Here is a 21,536-nt window from a genome sequence, read left to right as displayed (position 1 = left end):
TCAGGGTTTTTTTGTTTTTTTTTTTGGTAGTTTTTGGCGCATAGGCTTCTGTGGCCATAATGCACCTCCCAAGGTTTTTGCAGTACTTTGATCCAAGGAGGGAATCAAACCTGTGACCTTTGGGTTACCAGGCAGGCATTTTACCCACCCAGCTAGCCCGGTCGGCACACTCAGGGTAGTGGAGAATGAAAAGGAACTGGGAATAATTTTGCAGTCAGATATGAAGTTTTCTGAGCAGTGCAAAAAGGCTGCAGGAGTAGTTCATGGTGTCTTGTCAATGATATACAGAAATTTCGCTAGCAGGGATAAGGAGGTGATTGTCCCCTTGGCAATGGTCAGGCCACACCTTGAATACTGTATGCAGATCTAGAGGCCTCATTTTAGGAAAGATGTAGAGCTGCTGAAATGAGTACAGAGAAGGGCAATGAGATTGTTGAGGGGAACAAAGGGTTGGTGTTACCAAGAAAGGCATAAGTTCTGCAAATATCAACTGAAGATTGGAGACCTCAATTAGATCACCTCTGAGGTGATTTAATTAAGGTGTATAAGGCCTCAATTGGATTGAGCAAGCTCAATCAATACTAATGGGATTCTTCCTCTTGCTCAGATTATGCACCTGAGGAGGCATAAATTCAAATTGAGGAAAGACAATTGTAGAACAGATGTGCAGAAATTCACCTTTAGCCAGTGGTTGGTTGATAGGTTGAACAAACTTCCATCTCTTGTAGTGGAGGTCAGCAACTTAAATAAGTTGAAGGCGAAACTAGACACAAAAAAAAAAAAAAAAAATTAAGACCAGGAGCTAACTGACTACTGGAATAGATAGTACACTGTTGTCCGTTAATTAAAGTAGTATTAAACTTTACTTTAGCATTAGCAAAGGCATGTGATGCAAGAAAGCAAGCTTATGCAGCATCAGCCAAAAAAAAAAAAAAAAAAACCCTTATTTCACCCATCCACTCTCTCCAAATGTTTGTCAAGTTCTGCCTTGAATCTATTTAAGCTATCAACTTCTACGACAGATGGAAGTTTGTTCCAGCAATTAACCACCCGCTGGCTAAAGACAAACCTCCACACATTTTTCTTTTTTAGAAAGGTTAGAGAACCACACATGTTTCTCTAACCTACAACCGTCTTGCCTCAATTTGAATTTTGCCCTCTTAGAGAACTATTCTGAGCAAGAGGAAGAATCCCATCCGCATTGAGCATGCTCAAACCATTCAAGGCTTTATATACCTCAATCAGATCACCTCACAGGTGCCTAGTCTCCAGACACTGTAATTTGCAAAACTTAAGACGCCTTTCTTCGTAAGAGCAACAGCTTGTTCCCTTCATTAATCTTGTTGCCCTTCACTGTACTCATTCCAACAGCTCTACATCCTTCTTAAAATGAGGCCTCCAGACCTGTATATAGTACTGAAGGTGTGGCCGGACCATTGCCTTATATAAGGGGATAACCACCTCCTTATCCCTGCTAGAAAATTTCCAGTATATCATTAACAAGACACCAGGAGCTACTCATGCAGACCATCTGCACTGCTCAGCAAACTTCATATCTACCTACACAATTACTTCCCAGGTCCTTTTCATTCTCTACCACTCTCAGTGTGGTACCACAGAGTTGAAACGTTACTCTGATATTACTGCTTCCCATATGTAGTACTTTACACTTGTCAATGTTAAACTTCATTTGCCACCTCTCAGCCTATCTGCTCAACTTTTCAAGATCCTGTTGCAGCAGTGTACTCTCATTAGTGTCATTAACAATCCTGCCATCCTACGTATTGTCTGCAAACTTGGACATTAAGCCTGATATACCATCATCAATATCATTTATAAATACAGAAAACAACAATGGACCTAACACTGAACCCTGAGGAACTCCACTAATAACATTTGTCCATGAAGAGCAGTGTCCACTGATTACCACTCTGTCTTCTCCCACTCAACCATCCCTTTATCCATGGCAGCAATTTGCCTCCAATGCCATACTGCTCCAATTTGTGCAGCAGTCTTCCACATGCAACAGTATCAAAGGCTTTTCTAAGATCCAAATATATGATATCAAAGTTATTCTTTGCATGCAGTTCCTTTGTGACTACATCATAGTATCCAATCAAATTAGTCAGACAAGACTTCCCCTTAACAAACCCATGCTGAAAAGCCTAGAGGCTTCCAAGATTAATTCTTTGAATGCTTCCCATTTTGAATTTGCTGTTGGTAACATCATCAGTTGTTTCCACCGTACAGAATTTAGATACTGTCTCAGACCACTGCAATTACCTTTAAGAAAGCAAAAACCCTTCCCTTTACCCTTGATGGTAGTTACCTCTTTGAGTAAATCCCACTGTGATTACTGTCACCTAGTGGTTCCTTTATCGGAAGATTCTTGATGCATGAAGAATCACTACTGATAATCAGATCAAGAGTATTACTCCTCTAGTTGCCTCCCAAACATGCTTCTGTAGAAAACAATCATCCAAAAAATCCACAAAAGCCTTGCTAGTGTATGAGTGACCAACCCACAAATTCCAGTCAATATCTTGGAAATTAAAATCCCCCATTATAAGACACTCTAATTTACTGGCCCACTTTATTTCTCTACACAATGGCTCATTATACTCATCAGATTCATTAGGCCTATAACACACACTTACTCTCATTTTTCCTTTCCCAGTGCTTATGTCACACCAAAAAGACTCAACATTGCATTGTTCACCCATATCATTTGGATGCACTTCCTCAGATTTTGTGTGTTTCTTAACTAACGGCATAACCCCTCTTCCCTTCCTCTCCTGTCTATCCTTTCTGTACACATTTTACTCCCCAAATTCCAGTTCTGCACTGCTTATGTCTGTGTGACACCATGTCTCTGATATCCCAACAATGTCTGCCTTTGATGTCTTGACAAGCACTTCAAGCTCATTGAATTTATTAACTATACTCCTAGCATTGGTGTACATGAAAGTATACATGCACCTTTTTCTTAGTTACCCTAACACAGCCCATGTATTTACTTTTTCCACTATGACTCCCAGCAGTTCTGGAAATTCCCATTGACTTGCTTTCCAGGCTGATGCTCAACTGCATTTCAATAGAAGTAGAGCAAGAATCACTTTTACCTCTGCCAGCGGCTACTGTTAATCTATTAGTCCGTGTATCCCCCCATGCTAGCAGTTTTCCAAGCCACCTAACTCTGCCTCGATTGCAACAGCAAATATTTTTGCACCCTTTCTATTTAAGTGGTCCTATCCCTGTAGAAGCAGTGTCTCCTGTTAACAAGCACAGACCAGGCTGAGAAAAATTCTACCCCTTGAGCCTTGCACAATCTCTCCAGGGCAGAATTGATCGACAAGGCTCCCATCATATACTCCATCCTATTGTGTCTGGGCAGAACTGTAGACACTTTCAAATTGAACCCTAACTCACAGCTTTTTTTCAGCATTGTCTTGTACTTGTTAAGTAATTCTGCCAGTCTCCTACTCTTAATATCATTAGTGGCAATGTGTACAACAATGACCTTAAATGACCTTAAAGGATGATATCTGCCCTACAACGTCATCAACCTTTGTCCCTGGCAGACATACCTTGGTCCTGTTCCATCTATCCTTTTTGCACAATGTGTTCCCCATTTCCCTGACAATAGAGGGAAATGGGAAACACATGTCACCTACAACAAATATTTCTCTTTGGACCAGTGCTTTCTGCCTTGTGGGTTGCCGCTGTGTTGCGTGATGTTCAAGTGCAAGCTCTGGCATTGGTGTGGGCAGCTGAGAGCTTGATAACAATGTCAAGTTGGCACATGATTTCCTCGCACTCCTTACATTGCGCACACACAAAGACATTCCCCTTGGCAATATCATTGATAACACTTATGAGCGTTATCAATTTTATTCATTTATGTATCTTTCCATAATTGAAATACTAGTTTAATTGTTGTGAAAAAAATGAAAAACTTTAGACTTGAGTAAAAAATTGGATTTTTTATAATATTTTTAATTTTTTGTTATTACGTAATAATATTTTTTTAATATATATTTTATCTATGTATTAGATAGTATGAATCAGAGCTGTAATACTCAATATGTTCTACGTTGATATTAATATTTGTAAAATAATAAGAGGAGTTTACCTCAATATAGTTCATAGAACAGTTCCGTATGATACTCTCCAGAAATTAAAATGAAAAAAATGGAAAACTTACATTAGAGTAAAAAATAAATAATTAAAAAACAATTTAACACAATTAAATATTAAAAAGAATCGAACAAAAATATTCAAAACGATTTTTCTTCCTGAAGCTGACAACGCTATTCAACTGTATGTCGTGATCACAGGAATGGAAAAAAAATTTTTTTTCAGGAATGAAAAAAAATTAGTGCTGTCAGCTTCAGGAAGGAAAATCGGTTTGAATATTTTCGGTAGATTCTTTTTAATATTTAATTGTGTTAAATTGATTTGAATTGGTTTTTAATTATTTATTTTTTACTCTAATGTAAGTTTTCGATTTTTTCGTTTTAATTTCTGCAGAGTATCATACGGAAGTGTTCTACGTACTATATTGAGATAAACTCCTCTTATTATTTTACAAATATTTATCTATGTATATATTTAACATTTGGATGTAATATTGTAACAAAATTGTTATTCATTACCACATCTAAGGCATTACAGGTGTTGGCAGGTGTAATTTATTTTTATTAATAAAAAATTCAGTTAAATATATCAGTATTACTGATATACATTTACTATAACATGAATAAACTGCAAAAATTAAAAATAAAAATATGCTTAAATTTTAAAAAGTGTAATTCGAGTAAGGTTTCTTAATCTGGAATCCCTGAATTCCCAAAAAACGTTTTTTGCAAAAATGTATATTTTATAGTGCACAAAAGCTTTTCTTTTCTTAACATTTGATATTAATACTTTGTCAACCTGAATAAATTTAAACATTCTGAATTTAAAGTTTAAATTTTAACATCAATAAACTTGAAGATCCACTAATTTTCTGACTGAAAAAGTGTTATTTGCAGTTATGACACCAATTAAGTTTATGAACTACTGAATTAGGTTATTTGGTTTGCATATCTGATGGTGAAGTGCAAGGGGAGTATATTTTATGTATATTTATGTATAAATGTATATTTTATGGTGCACAAAAGCTTTTCTTTTCTTAACATTTGATATTAATACTTTGTCAACCTGAATAAATTTAAATATTCTTTGAGTGACTCATGCAACTTCCATATAAAATATTATTTATTTAACAAATCAATCTTTTACAGTAGCATCATTAATCAGGTGGTAAAGTTTAAGCAATTTATGTAAGCATTGTACACTACAAATATTTTATTCACACTAATATATAAGAAAAACACTCATATCACATGAAGATTTTTTGCAAAAGTTTAATTTGTTTATTGTACTAACTAACTAAACCTCCACATAGTAAAAGGACTTCCAGATAGTGAAACATCCATGTAGTAAAACCTCTACATAGCAAAAGACCATTTCTCTTATATATTAATTTAAAATAAGCAATCACATAAAACCCCATCCAAACTAATTTAGTATTAAAATCCATTTTCTGTGGCAAAAACATGCTTTTTTTTAACGGTTCACATAAGACAACCGCCTATTAAAATATTGTACTTAAAAGAAAAAACTGACTAGTGCCAAAGTGGAAACTCGACTACCAAACTTTTCCAGGAACATAATATTACTTGTATTAGTTGAAGCAAAGGATGCATAAAATTTTTCCAGTGGAAATTTTATAATACAATAAATATATCACTTTAAAAACGTTTTTATATGAGACTATAATTGAAATGAGAGTAACTAAATAATATTCTCATTTAATGAGAGTATTAAATGTGTCTATAATAAAAACTGTACATTTAAATTTCATAGTTTAAAATGATATTTAATTCTTCATTAATACAGAGTATTTCTAAATTATATTGAATTATATATTCTACATAACAAAAGAAAGAAACCCCCACTCCTTTTAAGAAATTTTTAAATCTATAGATTTGTTTTATGCTGCACACCACCAAATGTAGCCACTAGAGTGTTAAAATAAAATTAATGGTATTTTATTGAATTTCCATGATATGATGAATTTTAAGTTTATTACCTGCTTTATAATTGATTCAAAAATTAATATTTTTAAAATAGATTTCAATATTAACAGAAAAAATAAATACCTGAACAGTCTTTCCAAGTCCCATACTATGAGCCAGAATGCATCCAAATCCACCAGATGTTTTGTATCTTTCAATATTTTCTACAACATTATCATATAAAAAACGAATTCCACCAATCTGCAACAAAAAAGGTAGATATTATATAGCCACTATGAAAAGGGATGTTAAAGATAGCCAAAATTCATGAAAAGATACTTTTGGGTCAGTAATGATTTTTTCTAATGCGCCACTTCAAAAAAATGATAATACTGTACAATAAATCTTTGCTAATCTGGTTACAGTTAATCCGGATGTCGGATAATGTGGATCAAAATAGAAAAAATTCTTTTCACAGTTGAGTTCACCAATCTTGTTGCCCTTCTCTGTACACACTCAAGCAAATCTACATCCTTCCTAAAATAAGGCCTCAAGACCTGTATGCAGTACTCAAGGCGTGGCATGACCATTGCCTTATACAGAGGGACAATCACCTCCTTTCCCCTGCTAGCAAAATTCCTGTATATCATTGACAAAACCCCATGACCTGCTCTTGCAGCCTGTCTGCATTGTTCAGAAAACTTCATATCTGACTGCACAATTACTGCCAGATCTTTATCATTTTCAACCACCCTAAATGTAGTACCATACAATTGGTACGTTCCTCTGGGGTTACTTCACATATGCAGTACTTTGCATTTGTCAATGTTAAACTTCAGTTGCCAATTCTCAGCCCATCTTCCCAAATTTTCTAGATCCTATTGCAGTAGCACACTGTCATTAGCAACCCTGTCAACCTTTGTATCATCTGCAAACTTCGCTACTAAGCCTGATATACCTTCATCAATATCATTGATAAATATACAAAACAACAGTGGACCCAACACCGAACCTTATGGGACTCCAGTAATAACATTAGTCCACGAAGAGTAGCGCCCATTGATTACCACCCTCTGTCTTCTCCCACTCAACCATCCTTTTATCCATTGTAGCAACTTACCCTTAATACCATTCTGCTCCAATTTGTACAGTAGTCTATCGGTGGATAAATGGATTATCTTTTTACAGTTTTTAAATAAAGGCTCTACAGTGATATTTTTTTATTTATTTTTATTAGCACTACCTATATCATTAAATGTTCCATTTATTTGTGTTCCAAGTTTTTTTGTCTTTTAGGGCTATCTTTTTCTTCACTAATCCAGATGACCTCTCCCCAAGTAATCCAGATTAGTGAAGGTTTACTGTAATTTGCTAAAGCATTTTTTTTTATTTTGTATGGCATTATCATAAATGCTGTAAAAACACAACATTTATTAACACTAAAACCAATACAATGGTCAATTTGACCACTTTCATACTTGCAATTATTCTATTTATTCTACTTCTATTAAAATAAGTAGCAGCCTGGAGCGAGGAGTGTTGGGGCTTTCAGGGACTGATGGCAGTTATCGTGAAACAAGTGGGTATATGGTATGTGTTAGGGTAACTAGGAATAAGAATAGGTGCATGTATAGCAATGCTAGAAGTATAGTAAATAAATTTGAAGTGTTGGTCAAGACATCAAAGGTGGATATTGTTTGGATATCAGAGAAGTGGTGTCACACAGATATTAGGAATCCAGAATTGGAATTTGGGGAGTACAATGTGTACAGAAAGGATAGGAAGGGAGGAGGTGTTATTCTGTTAATTAAGAAAAACATGAAAATCAAAAGAACTGCATCCAATTGATATATATATAAACAGTGCACTGTTGAGTCAGTTGAATGTAGTAGTAGTAGTAGTGGCATGTGATGCAAGAAAGCAAGTGTATGAGCTTATGCAGCATCAGCCAAAAAAAAAAAAAAAAAAATCACACCATTCCCTCCAAATGCCTGTCCAGTTCCTCCTTAAATTTATTCAACCTATCAACTTCCACAACGACAGATAGAAGTTTGTTCCAGCAATTAACAACCCGCTGGCTAAAGGCAAATTTCCACACATCTATTCTACATCTGTCCTTTCTTAATTTGAATTTATGCCCCCTTAGGTTCGTAATCTGAACAAGTGGAAGGATCCCATCAGAATTCAGCGTGCTCAACCCATTCAAGGCCTTATACACCTCAATCAGATCACCGTGCAGTTGCCTAGTCTCCAGCCACTGCAATTTGCAGAACTTAAGCCTCTCTTGGTAAGAAGATCCCGTCATTCCCCTCATTAATCTTGTTGCCCTTCTCTGTACCCGCTCAAGCAAATCTACATCCTCAAGCAAATCTACATCCTTCCAAAAATGATGCCTCCAGACCTGTATGCAGTACTCAAGGTGTGGCCTGACCGTTGCCTTATAGAGAGGGACAATCACCTCCTTTTCCCTGCTAGCAAAATTCCTATATATCATTGACAAAACCCCATGATCTGCTCTGGCAGCCTGTCTGCATTGCTCAGAAAACTTCATATCTGACTGCACAATTACATCCATGTCTTTTTCATTTTCTACCACCTTAAGTGTAGTACCACACAGTTGGTATGTTTCTCTGGCGTTACTTCTACCCATATGCATACTTTGCATTTGTCAAGGTTAAACTTCAGTTGCCACTGCCCACCTGCCCAAATTATCTAGATCCTGTTGCAGTAGCACACTGCCATTACTGTCATTAACAACCCTGCCAACCTTTGTATCATCTGCAAACTTCAACACTAAGCCTGATATACCTTCATCAATATCATTGATAAATATACAAAACAACAGTGGACCCAACACCGAACCCTGTGGGGCTCCACTAATAACATTAGTCCACGAAGAGCAGCACCACCCATTGATTACCACCCTCAGTCTTCTCCCACTTAACCATCCTTTTATCCATTGTAGCAACTTACCCTTAATACCATTCTGCTCCAATTTGTACAATAGTCTTCCATGCGCAAGTGTCAAAAGCTTTCCTGAAATTCAAATACATGATATCAAAATTATTTTTTGCATCCAGTTGCTTTGTAACCACATCATAATATCCTATCAAATTTGTCAGACAAGACTTTCCCTTAACAAACCCATGCTGTGTCTGAATTATTGCTGCAGTCTTGTCTAGATGATCCTGCAACGCATATTTAAACAGTGACTCCATTATTTTACCCGGAACAGAAGTTAAACTAACTGGTCTGTAATTACTCGTGTCACCCTTCAATCCCCCTTTGTGAATTGCAGACACATTTGCACATCTCCAGTCCATGGGAACCTCCCCTGAGTCCAAGGATGCTCTCATAATTATGGCTAAGGGTTTGCTTAGTTGCTTTGCCACCTCCTTTAATATAACTGGATAGATCCCATCCACCTGAGGTGCATTTCTTATGTTTAACTTCAACAATTTCTCCTCCACTTTGCTCTCAGTTATTACAAAATCATAAAGTATCCTGCTACAATTTGATAACCCTCTGCCATTTTCAAACCTTAATAATTCCTCATGTGTGAATGTAGATGCAAAATACTCATTAAGTTTGTTTGCTATCTGAGTAGGATCATCAACAGTCGAACCATCGATGTTAAGTGAACCAATCAGATCCATCCCCTTCCTTTTAGAGTTTATATAAGTAAAGAAATCCTTGCTGTTTTTCTATGTATCTTTTGTCAAGGATTTCTCATAATCTGCCTTCGCCTGCCTAACCTCTTTTGTGACCTGATTACAGACTAGCTTATATCTGCCATAGGCTTCTGAGACGCTTGATAATAAATACATCCCATGAATTTTTCTTCTCTGTTACGAGTCTCATTAGTTCTCTGTTACGAGTCTCATTAGTTTAGGCCTAAGTGGTTATCCTAAGTTGGATAACCACTTAGGCCTAAACCTTGAACAATATTTCTTAATAAGTATGAAACTTTTAGTAGCATCCACGATTAATTCCTTGAATGCTTCCCACTTAGAATTTACTGTTGGTAACATCGTCAGTTGATCCCACTGTACAGAATTTAAAAACTTTCTGAGACCACTGTACTCACCTTTATGGAAGCAAAAACCCTTTCCTTTACCCCTGATGGTAATTAAATCTTTAAGTAAATCCCGCATCAGTACACTGTGATCACTGCCACCTAGTGGTTTCTTTATCTGCAAATTCTTAATACACGAATGATCACTGCTGATAACCAGATCAAGAGTATTACTCTCTCTCATTGCCTCTAGAACATGCTGCTGCAGAAAACAATCATCCAATAAATCCACAAAGGTCTGACTAGTGTGTGAGTGACCAACCCACAAGTTCCAGTCAATATCTGAGAAGTTAAAATCCCCCATTATAAAACATTCTGATTTACTAGCCCACTCTATTCTCTGTACAATTGTTCATTGTGCTCATTCGAGTCATTAGGCCTATAACACACTCCTACTCTTTTTTTTTTTTTTTCGCAGTGCTTAGGTCACACCAAACTGACTCAACAGTGCACTGTTCATCTATATCAACTGGGTGCACTTCTTTTGATTTTATGTTTTTATTAACTGACAGCATAACACCTCCTCCCTTTCTATCTAGACCATCCTTTCTGTACACATTGTACTCCCCAAATTCCAGTTCTGCATTCCTTATATCTGTGTGACACCATGTCTTTGCTATCCCAATTATATCCGCCTTTGATGTCTTGACCAACACTTCAAATTCATCAAATTTATTTACTATACTTCTAGCATTGGTATACATGCAAGCATACATACTCCTATTCCTATTCCTAATTTCCCTAACACATCCCATATACCCACCTATTTCACGATGACTGCCATCCGTCCCCGAAACTCTCAACACCCCTCGCTCCAGGTCGCTACTTATTCTAATAGAAGTTGTGCAAGAATCACTTTCACCTCAATATTGTTAAACTATTAGTCCTTGTATCCCCCCAAGCTAGCAGTTTTCCAACCCATCTAACACTGCCTCGATAGCATCAGCAAATATTCTTGCACCCTTTCTATTTAAGTGTATCCCATCCCTGTAGAAGCAGTCTCTCCTGCTAACAAGTACAGACTAGGCTGAAAAAAATTCTATCCCTTGAGCCTTGCAAAATCTTTCCAGGGCCGAACTGATCGACAAGGCTCTCATCATATACACCCTCCTATCGTGTCTGGGCAGAATTGCAGAAACTTTCAAATTCAAAACAATTCACAGTGCTTATGTCACAATTATGTGACATAAGCACTGTGAATGCAAAAATAAGAGGAGTGTGTTATAGGCCTAATGACTCGAATGAGTACAACGAACAACTGTACAGAAAAATAGAGTGGGCTAGTAAATCAGAATGTCTTATAATGGGGGGATTTTAACTTCCCAGATATTGACTGGAACTTGTGGGTTGGTCACTCGCACACTAGTAAGACTTTTGTGGATTTATTGGATGATTGTTTTCTGCAGCAGCAATCATTCGTGTATTAAGAATTTGCAGATAAAGGAACCACTAGGTGGCAGTGATCACAGTGTAGTGATGTGGGATTTACTTAAAGATACAATTACCATCAGGAGTAAAGGAAAGGGTTTTTGCTTCAGTAAAGGTGAGTACAGTGGTCTCAGACAGTTTTTAAATTCTGTACATTGGGATCAACTGATGATGTTATCTACAGCAAATTCTAAGTGGGAAGCTTTCAATGAATTAATCTTGGAAGCTACTAAAAGTTTCCTACCTATTAAGAAATATTGTTCAAAGTTTAGGCCTAAATGGTTATCAAATGAACCAATGGTTCATTTGATAACCATTTAGTGGTTATCAAAATGGTTATCAAAATGCATGGGATGCATATAAATTATCAGGCAACTCAGAAGCCTATGGCAGATATAAGCTAGTCTGTAATCAAGTTACAAAGAAAGTTAGGCAGGGGAAGGCAGATTACAAGATATCTTTGGCAAAGGATGCTAAGAAAAACAGCACGGATTTCTTTACTTATATAAACTCTAAAAGGAAGTGGATGAATCTGATTCATCCACTTGATATATCGATGGTTCGACTTTTGATGGTCCTGCTCAGAAAGAAAAAAAAACTGAATGAATATTTTGCATCTACATTCACACGAGGAGTTATTAAGGTTTGAAAATGGCAGAAGGTTATCAAATTGTAGCAGGATACTTTATGATTTTGTAATAACTGTGAGCAAAGTGGAGGAGAAATTGTTGAAGTTAAACATAAGAAAGGCACCTGAGGTGGTGGATGGGATCTATCTAGTTATATTAAAGGAGGTGGCAAAGGAAGTAAGCAACCCCTTAGCCATAATTATGAGAATCCTTAGACTCACGGAAGGTCCCCCACAGATTGGAGACGTGCAAATGTATTCGCAATTCACAAATGGGGATAGAAGGGTGACACGAGTAATTACAGACCAGTTAGTTTAAGCTATGTTCCGGGTAAAATAATGGAGTCACTGGTTAAAGATACACTGCAGGATCATCCAGACAAGACTGCAGCAATAATTCAGATACAGCATGGGTTTGTTAAGGGAAAGTCCTCTGACAAATTTGATAGAACATTATAATGTGGTTACCAAGGAACTGGATGCAAAAAATAATTTTGACATCATATACTTGGATTTTAGGAAAGCTTTTGACACTGCTGCACACTGTTGGCTACTGAACGAATTGGAGCAGTATGGTATTAAGGGTAAGTTGCTACAATGAATAAAAGTGTGGTTGAGTGGGAGAAGCCAGAGGCTGGTAATCAATGGACTCTGCTCTTCGTGGACTAATGTTATTAGTGAAGTCGCACAGGGTTCAGTGTTGTTTTGTATATTTATCAATGATATCGATGAAGGTATATCAGGCTTAGTAGCGAAGTTTGCAGATGATACAAAGGTTGGCAGAGTTGTTTATGACAGTAATGGCAGTGTGCTACTGTAACAGGATCTACAAAATTTGTGCAGATGGGCTGAGAAGTGGCAACTGAAGTTTAACCTTGACAAATGCAAAGTACTGCATATGGGTAGATGTAACCCCAGAGAAACGTACCAACTGTGTGGTACTACACTTAAGGTGGTAGAAAATGAAAAAAAACCTGGGAGTAATTGTGCAGTCAGATATGAAGTTTTCTGAGCAATGCAAAAGGCTGCCAAGGCAGGTCATCGGGTTTTGTCAATGATATATAGGAATTTTGAATCCCATATAGCATCAGCCAAAAAGGAAAAAACCCCCCATTCCATTTTTCTCCAAAAGTTTGTCTAGTTCAGCCTTGAATTTATTTAAGCTGTCAACTTCTACAACGACAGATGTATGTTTGTTCCAGAAATCAACTACCTGCTGGCTAAAGGCAAATTTTCGAACATCTATTCTGCAACTGTCATTCGTCAATTTGAATTTTTGCCTGCTCAGGTGTGGAATCTAAGCAAGAAGAAGAATCCCATCAGCATTAAGTTTGCTCAAACAATTCAAATCATTATACACCTCAATCAGATCACATCGCAGTGCCTCGTCTTCAGACTCTGCAATTTGCAGAACTTAAGCCTTTCTTGGTAATAGCAACCCTTTGTTCAGCTAACATCGTTGCCCTTCTCTGTGCTCATTCCAGCAGCTCAACATCTTTCCCAATGTGAGCCCCCAGACCTGTATGTAGTATACAAGGTGTGGTCTGACCATTGCCTTATACAAGGGGATGATCACTTCCTTATCTCTGCTAGCAAAATTCCTGTATATCATTGACAAGACACTATGATCTACCCTTGCAGATCATCTGCAAGACAACTTCATATCTGACTGCACAATTGCAGCCAGGTCTTTTTCATTCTCAACTATCCTAAGTGTAGTACAACACAGTTGGTATGTTACTCTGGAGTTACTGCTACCCATATGCAAAGCTTCCACCTCCCAGCCTATCTGCTCAAATTTTCCAGATCCTGTTGCAGTAGCATACTGTCCTTACTGTCATTCGCAACCCTACTACCAGTGGTGAGCTATGAATATTTTAACAATGGGCTCGCAGTTTTTCCGCTTTCTACCAAGTAAATTTGATCGATCACGGAAGTGATGTCATCTGCGGCTTCCGCTAGAAGTGCTTCCCATGCTCGCACTACTAGTAGTGTGATTAGAGCGTGTGACGAATTTTTTTTTTTTTTTTTGTGACCAGTATGACATCTCGAGTCAGGGGCTGATTTAGGGGGTTGGACATATACGGCTTATTACCCTTTACCATGCGTATAAGTGAATTTATAAAACGTTCCTAGGTCTATCAAAAAAAAAAAAAAACCTGAAAAAAGTTGTTTACGATGATAACTGGATACGACAGTGTATGGAGTTCCAACTTTTTAGAATCTCTGAATAGTATGACATCACAATGCTTCCTGAAGTTACTACTGCAGTAAGTATGATTGCAACAATACAAATATTTGTGTATAATCTCTTTTTTCGTCTCGCATTTTCGTTACATTTCATTGTTAGATTCCCCTAACAGCTGCGTATGCTGCTTCAAATACAAGATTGGTACATCAATCGGTGCTATTTTACAGAGATATTTAGATACGTTGCACTCGCAAGTATACATCTCTTACTTTAGTTATCATAAATCCATTGTACCTTGTCTTCCAGAAATTATGAAAATCTGTGAATGATCAAGAAAATATTTACAATAAAAAAGCTCTTTTATTTCGTAATCATATATACAAATCAAAATACCTAAAAGAAACGCGAAGGATGTTTCGCATAAACCATCTACCGTGCGTGCTCGTCACAAGCCCAACTTTTATTATTTTATTATGCGCAACTATGGAAATATAATGGATACATATTTTTCATGATAAAATTTTAATATTGCGAATAAAAAAATAACATGAAATATTTCCCATATCACAATTAACATAAAACCTATCACAAAACATTCCACAATATAAAACAAATATTACATAAAAAAAGACCTTCTAGAAAGAGTACACAAAAAATCACAGATTACATGAAAAAAAATTTATTTACAAGATTAATTAATTTAAAAGTAATTTAAATAATAAAAATAATTTAAAAGATAAAATTAATTTACAAGAAAAATTTATACTAAAAATTGCCATGTACAATTTACTTCTTTATTAAGATTTGTTGTCGATCTGCTTTGTTCAATAGCTGAGCGATGATTATAGAGGAATGATTTGACGTAATGGTTTTCCATTTAGATGTATGGTCATCATAATCTGCAACGAGTTTAATTGTCAACATTATTCATTCATTCATTTATTCACACAATATTATTCATTATGCTGAAACTTGCTCAGCTTCAGTACTGCTAATCGGAATGGTTTCAAAGATATTTCTGGCTTTCTTAATTAATTGAAAAGGGAATTTCAACCGATTTTAAAGATAAATTGTCTTCGACAAAATCTCTAAAATCATTGATTTTTATTTCATATTTTATCAGAAAACTTAAATTTCTTATTCGGTTTTCACTGGCTTGCCACCAAGACGAAAGTTCTTTCACATTCCACGATTTCCAGTAGCATATGTTTAAAATTTCTTTCAATGGTATAATTATTTTCTTTATTTAATTTAAAATCGCCCTGTTGCATTAATAACTTATCCTTTAAGGATAAAACAATGCATTTAATAATCTGTCACTAGGTAATTTTTTTACTTTCGATTTTGATTCCTTCAAATCCTTTCCACTTCACCATCTCTCAATTTTGGCTTCATAATTTCCTTCAGAATTTTTCAAATTAGCAATAGCATTCATAATTTGAATAATTAATTTATATGCTTTTTTCATTGTGATGTTGTGACTTTGTAAAGCTTCTGAAAGGTAAGGAGCTCCTGCAGGATGTCGATCATTAGTGGTAAATGGTTAAGAAATTCCAAATTTAAAAGTCCATTTAATAATCCTGGATTATTTAACTTCCGATTCAAAATGTTTGCACAAAGCAGGATGATTCCTCCAACCCACAATTGCCGTCCGCAAGCTACAAGTTGCTCATCGTCGCCCAAACACACAACCGATTTTTATAGTTTCCACATAAAGTTCTTTAGCAATCATCCTTAATTCGCGCTAGTTTTTTGGAGATTGGTAATACAGTTTTTTTTTTTTTAATTATTGCCTGTATGCCATTATATTTTTGAATATATTCTACACAGTGAAAGGCTCAACAAAGTTTCAAAATCTGCCAACATTTGAACTTGGTAAAGTTTACTTAATATCTTAGTTGCCTCAAACCCCCCCCCTTCTACATTGCTACCGTCACTAGTTCTTTGAATACAATGCAAAATGTCAGAATCACACGGATATTCAACTATTGTGACCATGTAAACATAGACAGGAGAAATTTACTGAAAGGCATGGATCACTCACTTCTCCGAAAAACATACACCCGTTTATTGGAGTAAAAGGGGAACCACAACACAGGTTGACCAGAGGCTATAATCCGTGTCGAGAATCTTCTTAATCCTCTGACTGGCTATGGAAAGCACATTGACTAGTGTGACTGCATAGGTTTTATGGACACCACTAACATTGTGGAATGGTAATCCCTTTCACCCTTAATTCGCACTTTCTAATTACCTAAATTGTCTCAAGGTCAGAGGTGAAAACAACGCATACAAAGTTGTCTCTCCTAATCCATCATTATACGGATTTTTTTTTCGTTCAACGGAAACTATTTTAAATGTAATTACCAAGGGGAATTAAAATATTCGCTATAAAGAAGTTCGTTAAACAGAGGTCCGACTGTAATTAAATCAAAAATGAAGCAATTTTAAAATACATAATTGATCGATTGCGCCATTAAAATGCTGGGAGTGGGGCCTCATTCATCCCACCGTAGTTTCCACTGTGGATTCTCAATTCGCATCCAGGATTTCATTTGTAAAATAAATGATCATCTAAACAATGGGCTCGCAAATTTTCAAAAAAAATAACAATGGGCTCTTGCGAGCCTGCTTTAGCTCACCACTGCCTACCACCCTTCATATTGTCTGCAAACTTGGACATTAAGCCTGATATATCTTTATCAATAACATTGATAAATACAGAAAATAGCAATAGGCCTAACATGGACCCAGGAGGATACCACTAATAACATTAGTCAATGAAGAGCAGAGTCCATTTATTACCACCCTCTGGCTTCTCCCACTCAACCACTCTTTTATTCATTGTAGCATCTTACCCTTAATACCATACTGCTCCAATTTGTACAGTAGCCAACAATGTACAACAGCGTCAAAAGCTTTCCTAAAATCCAAGTATATGATATCAAAATTATTTTTTTGCATCCAGTTCCTTTGTAACCACATAATAGTATCCAATTTATCAGACAAGACTTTCCCTTAACAAACCAATGTTGCGTCTGAATTATTACTGCAGTCTTGTCTAGATGATCCTGCAATGCATCTTTAACCAGTGACTTCATTATTTCCCCCCGAACAGAAGTTAAATTAAATGGTCTGTAATTATTTGTGTCACCCTTAGATCCTTGCACATGGAAGACTGCTGCACAAATTGGAGCAGTGTGGCATTGGAGGCAAATTGCTGCTATGGATAAAGGGTTGGTTGAGGGGAAGAAGACAGAGAGTGGTAATCAATGGACACTGCTCTTCGTGGATTAATGTTATTAGTGGAGTCCCTCAGGGTTCAGTGTTGGGTCCATTATCGTTTTCTGTATTTATAAATAATATTGATGATGGTATATCAAGCTTAATGTCGAAGTTTGCAGACAATACAAAGGTTGGCAGGGTTGTTAAGGACACTACTGATGCTATGCTGCTGCAACAGGATGTGGAAAGGTTGAGCAGATGGGCTGAGAGGTGGCAAATGAAGTTTAACATCAACAAATGTAAAGTAATACGTATGGGAAACAGCAACCCCAGAGCAATGTATCAACTCTGTGGTACTACACTGACAGTGGTAGAGAATGAAAAGGACCTGGGGGTAATTATGCAGGCAGATATGAAGTTCTCTGAGCAGTGCAGACGGCTGCAAGAGTAGCTCTGGGCCGACCGGGCTAGCCGAGTGGGTAAAGTACCTGCCCGGCAACCCAAAGGTCGCGGGTTCGATTCCCGCCTCGGGCTTGGATCAAAGTACTGCAAAAACCTTGGGAGGTGCAATATGGCCACAGAAGCCGATGCGCCAACAACTACCAAATCAAAAAAAAAAAAAAAAAAAAAAAAAAGAGTAGCTCACGGTGTATTGTCAGTGATATATAGGAATTTTTCTAGCAGGGATAAGGAGGTGATTATTCCCTTGTATAAGGCAATGGTCAGCCCACACCTTGAGTACTGTATACAGGTCTGGAGGCCTCATTTCAAGAAGGATATAGAGCTGCTGGAACGAGTACAGAGAAGGGCAACAAGATTAGTGAATAGAACAAAGGGTTGCTCTTATGAAGAAAGGCTTAAGTTTTGCAAATTACAGTGTCTGGAGACTAGGCACCAGCGAGGTGATCTGATAGAGGTGTATAATGCCTTGAATGGTTTGAGCATGCTCAATGCTGATGGGATTCTTCCTCTTGCTCAGAATAATCACCTGAGAGGGCATAAATTGAAATTGAGGAAAGACAGATGTAGGGTAGATGTGCAGAAATTTGCCTTTAGCCAGCGGGTAGTTGGTTGGTGGAACAGACTTCCATCCCTTGTTGTGGAGGTTGATAGCCTAAATAAATTTAAAAAATACCACCACTTTGCTTATTGGAGGCTTGAAGTGGTGAAACCCATGTTTAGTCTCTAGAGCAAAGTTTCTGGCATCCCCCTCCCCCCATACTTCTCCTTCAACCCATGCATGGTACTAAGTACTATAGGTTTTGATACCTTTCGTGTTTGGGGTTTTCATAAAAAAAAAAAAAAAAAGCTGGACAGGTATATCGAACGAAAGAAGGGGTGAAGTGGAAGTTTTTTTTTTTTTTGGCTGATGCTACATAAGCTTGCTTTCTTACATCATATGCCTATGCTAATGCTAATCCCTCTTTGTGAATTGGGAATACATTTGCACATCTCCAGTCCATTGGGACTTCCACTGAGTCTAAGGATGCTCTCATAATTATGGATAAGGGTTTGCTTACTTCCTTTAATATAACTGGATAGATCCCATCTACCCCAGGTGCCTTTCTTATATTTAACTTCAACAATTTCACTTTGTCCTCAGTTATTACAAAAATCAATAAGCACCCTGTTACAGGTGGTAAACTTCTGGCATTCTCCTCCCTTAATAACTCCTCATGTGCGAATGTAGATGTAAAATATTCAGTCAGTTTTTCAGCTACCTGAGTTTCTCAGGTAGCTGACAAACTGAATCCTCAACAATGAAACCATTAATATCAAGTAGACCAATCTGATTCATTCCTTTCCTTCTAGTTTACATAAGTAAAGATGTCTTTACTGATTTTCTTTGTACCCTCTGCCAAAGATTTCTCGTAATCTGCCTTTGCTTGCTTATGCTGCTGGGAGTCATCATGAAACAAATAAATACATCTGCTGTGTTAGGGGTAACTACAAATAAGAATAGGTGTTTGTATACTTGCATGAACAGCATTGCTAGAAGTATAGCAAATAAATTTGATGAATTTGAATTGCTGGTCAAGGCATCAAATGCAGATATCGTTGAGATATCAGAGACATGGTGTCATACAGATATAAGCAGTTCAGAATTGGAATTTGTGGAGTAGAATGTGTACAGAAAGGAGAGACAGGACAGGAAGGGGGAGGGGTTATGCTGTTAATTAGGAAAACCATAAAATCTAAGGAAGTGCATCAAGTTGAAATAGATGGACAATGCAATGTTGAGAGTTTGGTGTGACATAAGCACTGATTTGGTGTGACATAAGCCTAATGATTCTAATGAGCACAAAGAACAATTGTACAGAGAAATAGAGTGGGCCAATAAATCAGATTATGTTATAATGAGGGATTTTAACTTCACAGATATTGACTGGAACTCATGGGTTGGTGATTCGCACATTAGCAAGATTAGCAAGTGTTGGTGACTTGCACATTAGCAACACTCATTCAATAAGTCCACTGTTGTGGACTTATTGAATGAGTTGCTAATAGGCAGAGGCAACATCTAAGATTTGTGCACTGGTGTAAATCTACAGGTTTGGTACTGTATGGCTTTTGGGTAAAACTAACATTTCAAGATAGCCGGTTGTCACGTGCTACAGTGATATATCAGAGAAAGGTATTAGGACCTGACCTGACCTTTCCGCATCCTCCGTATTTGGTGGTGACGGGCTCGAACTCCGGTCTAATCAAGAAGCGTGTGCTATGCACTGCTGCTCCTTCCCACCTGGCTACGGAGGCGCCTAGGTATTAGGAATTTGGATTGGTAAGCTACATAAGGATTTGATGTATACCAGGAGGTGTGTAAGGAGTTTGTTTCCAGCCAATTGAGCAAGTGTTTGGAATTAGGACATTGGATACATGTGTCTGGTTTGGAGCTGGACAGAGTTTCCCAGACTACAGATGAATACAGACAAAGGCAAATCAATAAATTTAATAGATTAACAGAAGAAGCCACGGGGGAAAGGGGTGTGCCTAATCGGGGTGGGTTCATTCACAATTTAAGTAGTAAGGTTTTAACAAATGAACAGAAAGAAGTATTGAATTTAATTTGATTCCCCGCAGGCCACCCCCCCATTGCAGATACAGCTATGGGTATAGAGAGGGCAGTAGCAGGCCCGAGATGGTAGCCAATGAAGTACGAGCTAAAACGTTGCGTGCACTTGGCCAGGTGCGCATAGCTACTTCCAATCTAATGACTGGTCAAAGAAAGGCTTTAGGTGAACTCAGACAGGATGGTAGTATTGTAGTACTACCTGTGAATAAGGGTAGATCTACAGTGATTCTGAACAAAGAGGATTTTCAGGAAAAGGCTCTTAATCTACTTAATGATAGGACTACCTATAAAGTTGTTTGAAAGAACCCTTTAGTTGGGCTAGAATGCAAAGTTAATAAGTTGGTTCATGGTTGGCAGAAAGCTGAAAAAATATCCAAGGAGATAGCCTGGACGTTGCAGGCGTTGGGCCGTCATCTACCTAGGTTTTATGAGCTGCCAAAAGTCCATAAGGTGGGGGTTCCTTTAAGGCCAATTGTGTCATTTGTGGGCAGTCCGACGCATGCTCTATCCAGGTTTTGGAAGGAGCTCATATCCCCCATGCTAAGGCGTTCGTCTTTACCACTATGAATAGTAGTGATTTTGTACAGTTTGTGAGAACTCAGGAGATAGAAGAGGGGGAAATTATGGTGTCCTTTGACTTAGTTCCTTGTTCATCTGTATTAGTTCCACATTGAACATGGATTGGATTGAGTGTGGGTAGCTTTGAGAAGGGATGGTACTTTGAAAGATAGGACAGATTTTAACTGTGAGGACATTTGTAAAGGAATCAGTTTGTGTATGTCTAGTACCACTATGGTGTTTAGGAATATTATGTATCAGCAGGTCTGCGGAGTGGCCATGGGTTTGCCCATTAG

The 21,536-nt window shown here is 37.3% G+C and overlaps 1 protein-coding gene across 2 annotated transcripts in view; it reads right to left on the bottom strand.

The window, feature by feature from the left end:
* LOC150076569 (helicase ARIP4) overlaps window positions 1-21,536 on the bottom strand; it is a 566,013-nt gene that overhangs the window by 336,610 nt on the left and 207,867 nt on the right. For both annotated transcript variants that reach the window (XM_090388127.1, XM_090388128.1), the window contains one exon: window positions 6,207-6,323. In XM_090388127.1, the coding sequence (XP_090244253.1) occupies window positions 6,207-6,323 (117 nt within the window). The remainder of the gene's footprint in view (window positions 1-6,206; window positions 6,324-21,536) is intronic.

The sequence above is a fragment of the Mastigoproctus giganteus genome, chromosome 13 (assembly GCF_048544385.1).
Source record: "Mastigoproctus giganteus isolate SK-2022 chromosome 13, ASM4854438v1, whole genome shotgun sequence".
Classification (NCBI taxonomy): Eukaryota; Metazoa; Arthropoda; class Arachnida; order Uropygi; family Thelyphonidae; genus Mastigoproctus; species Mastigoproctus giganteus.
This window is presented reverse-complemented; position numbering and strand designations above follow the sequence as displayed.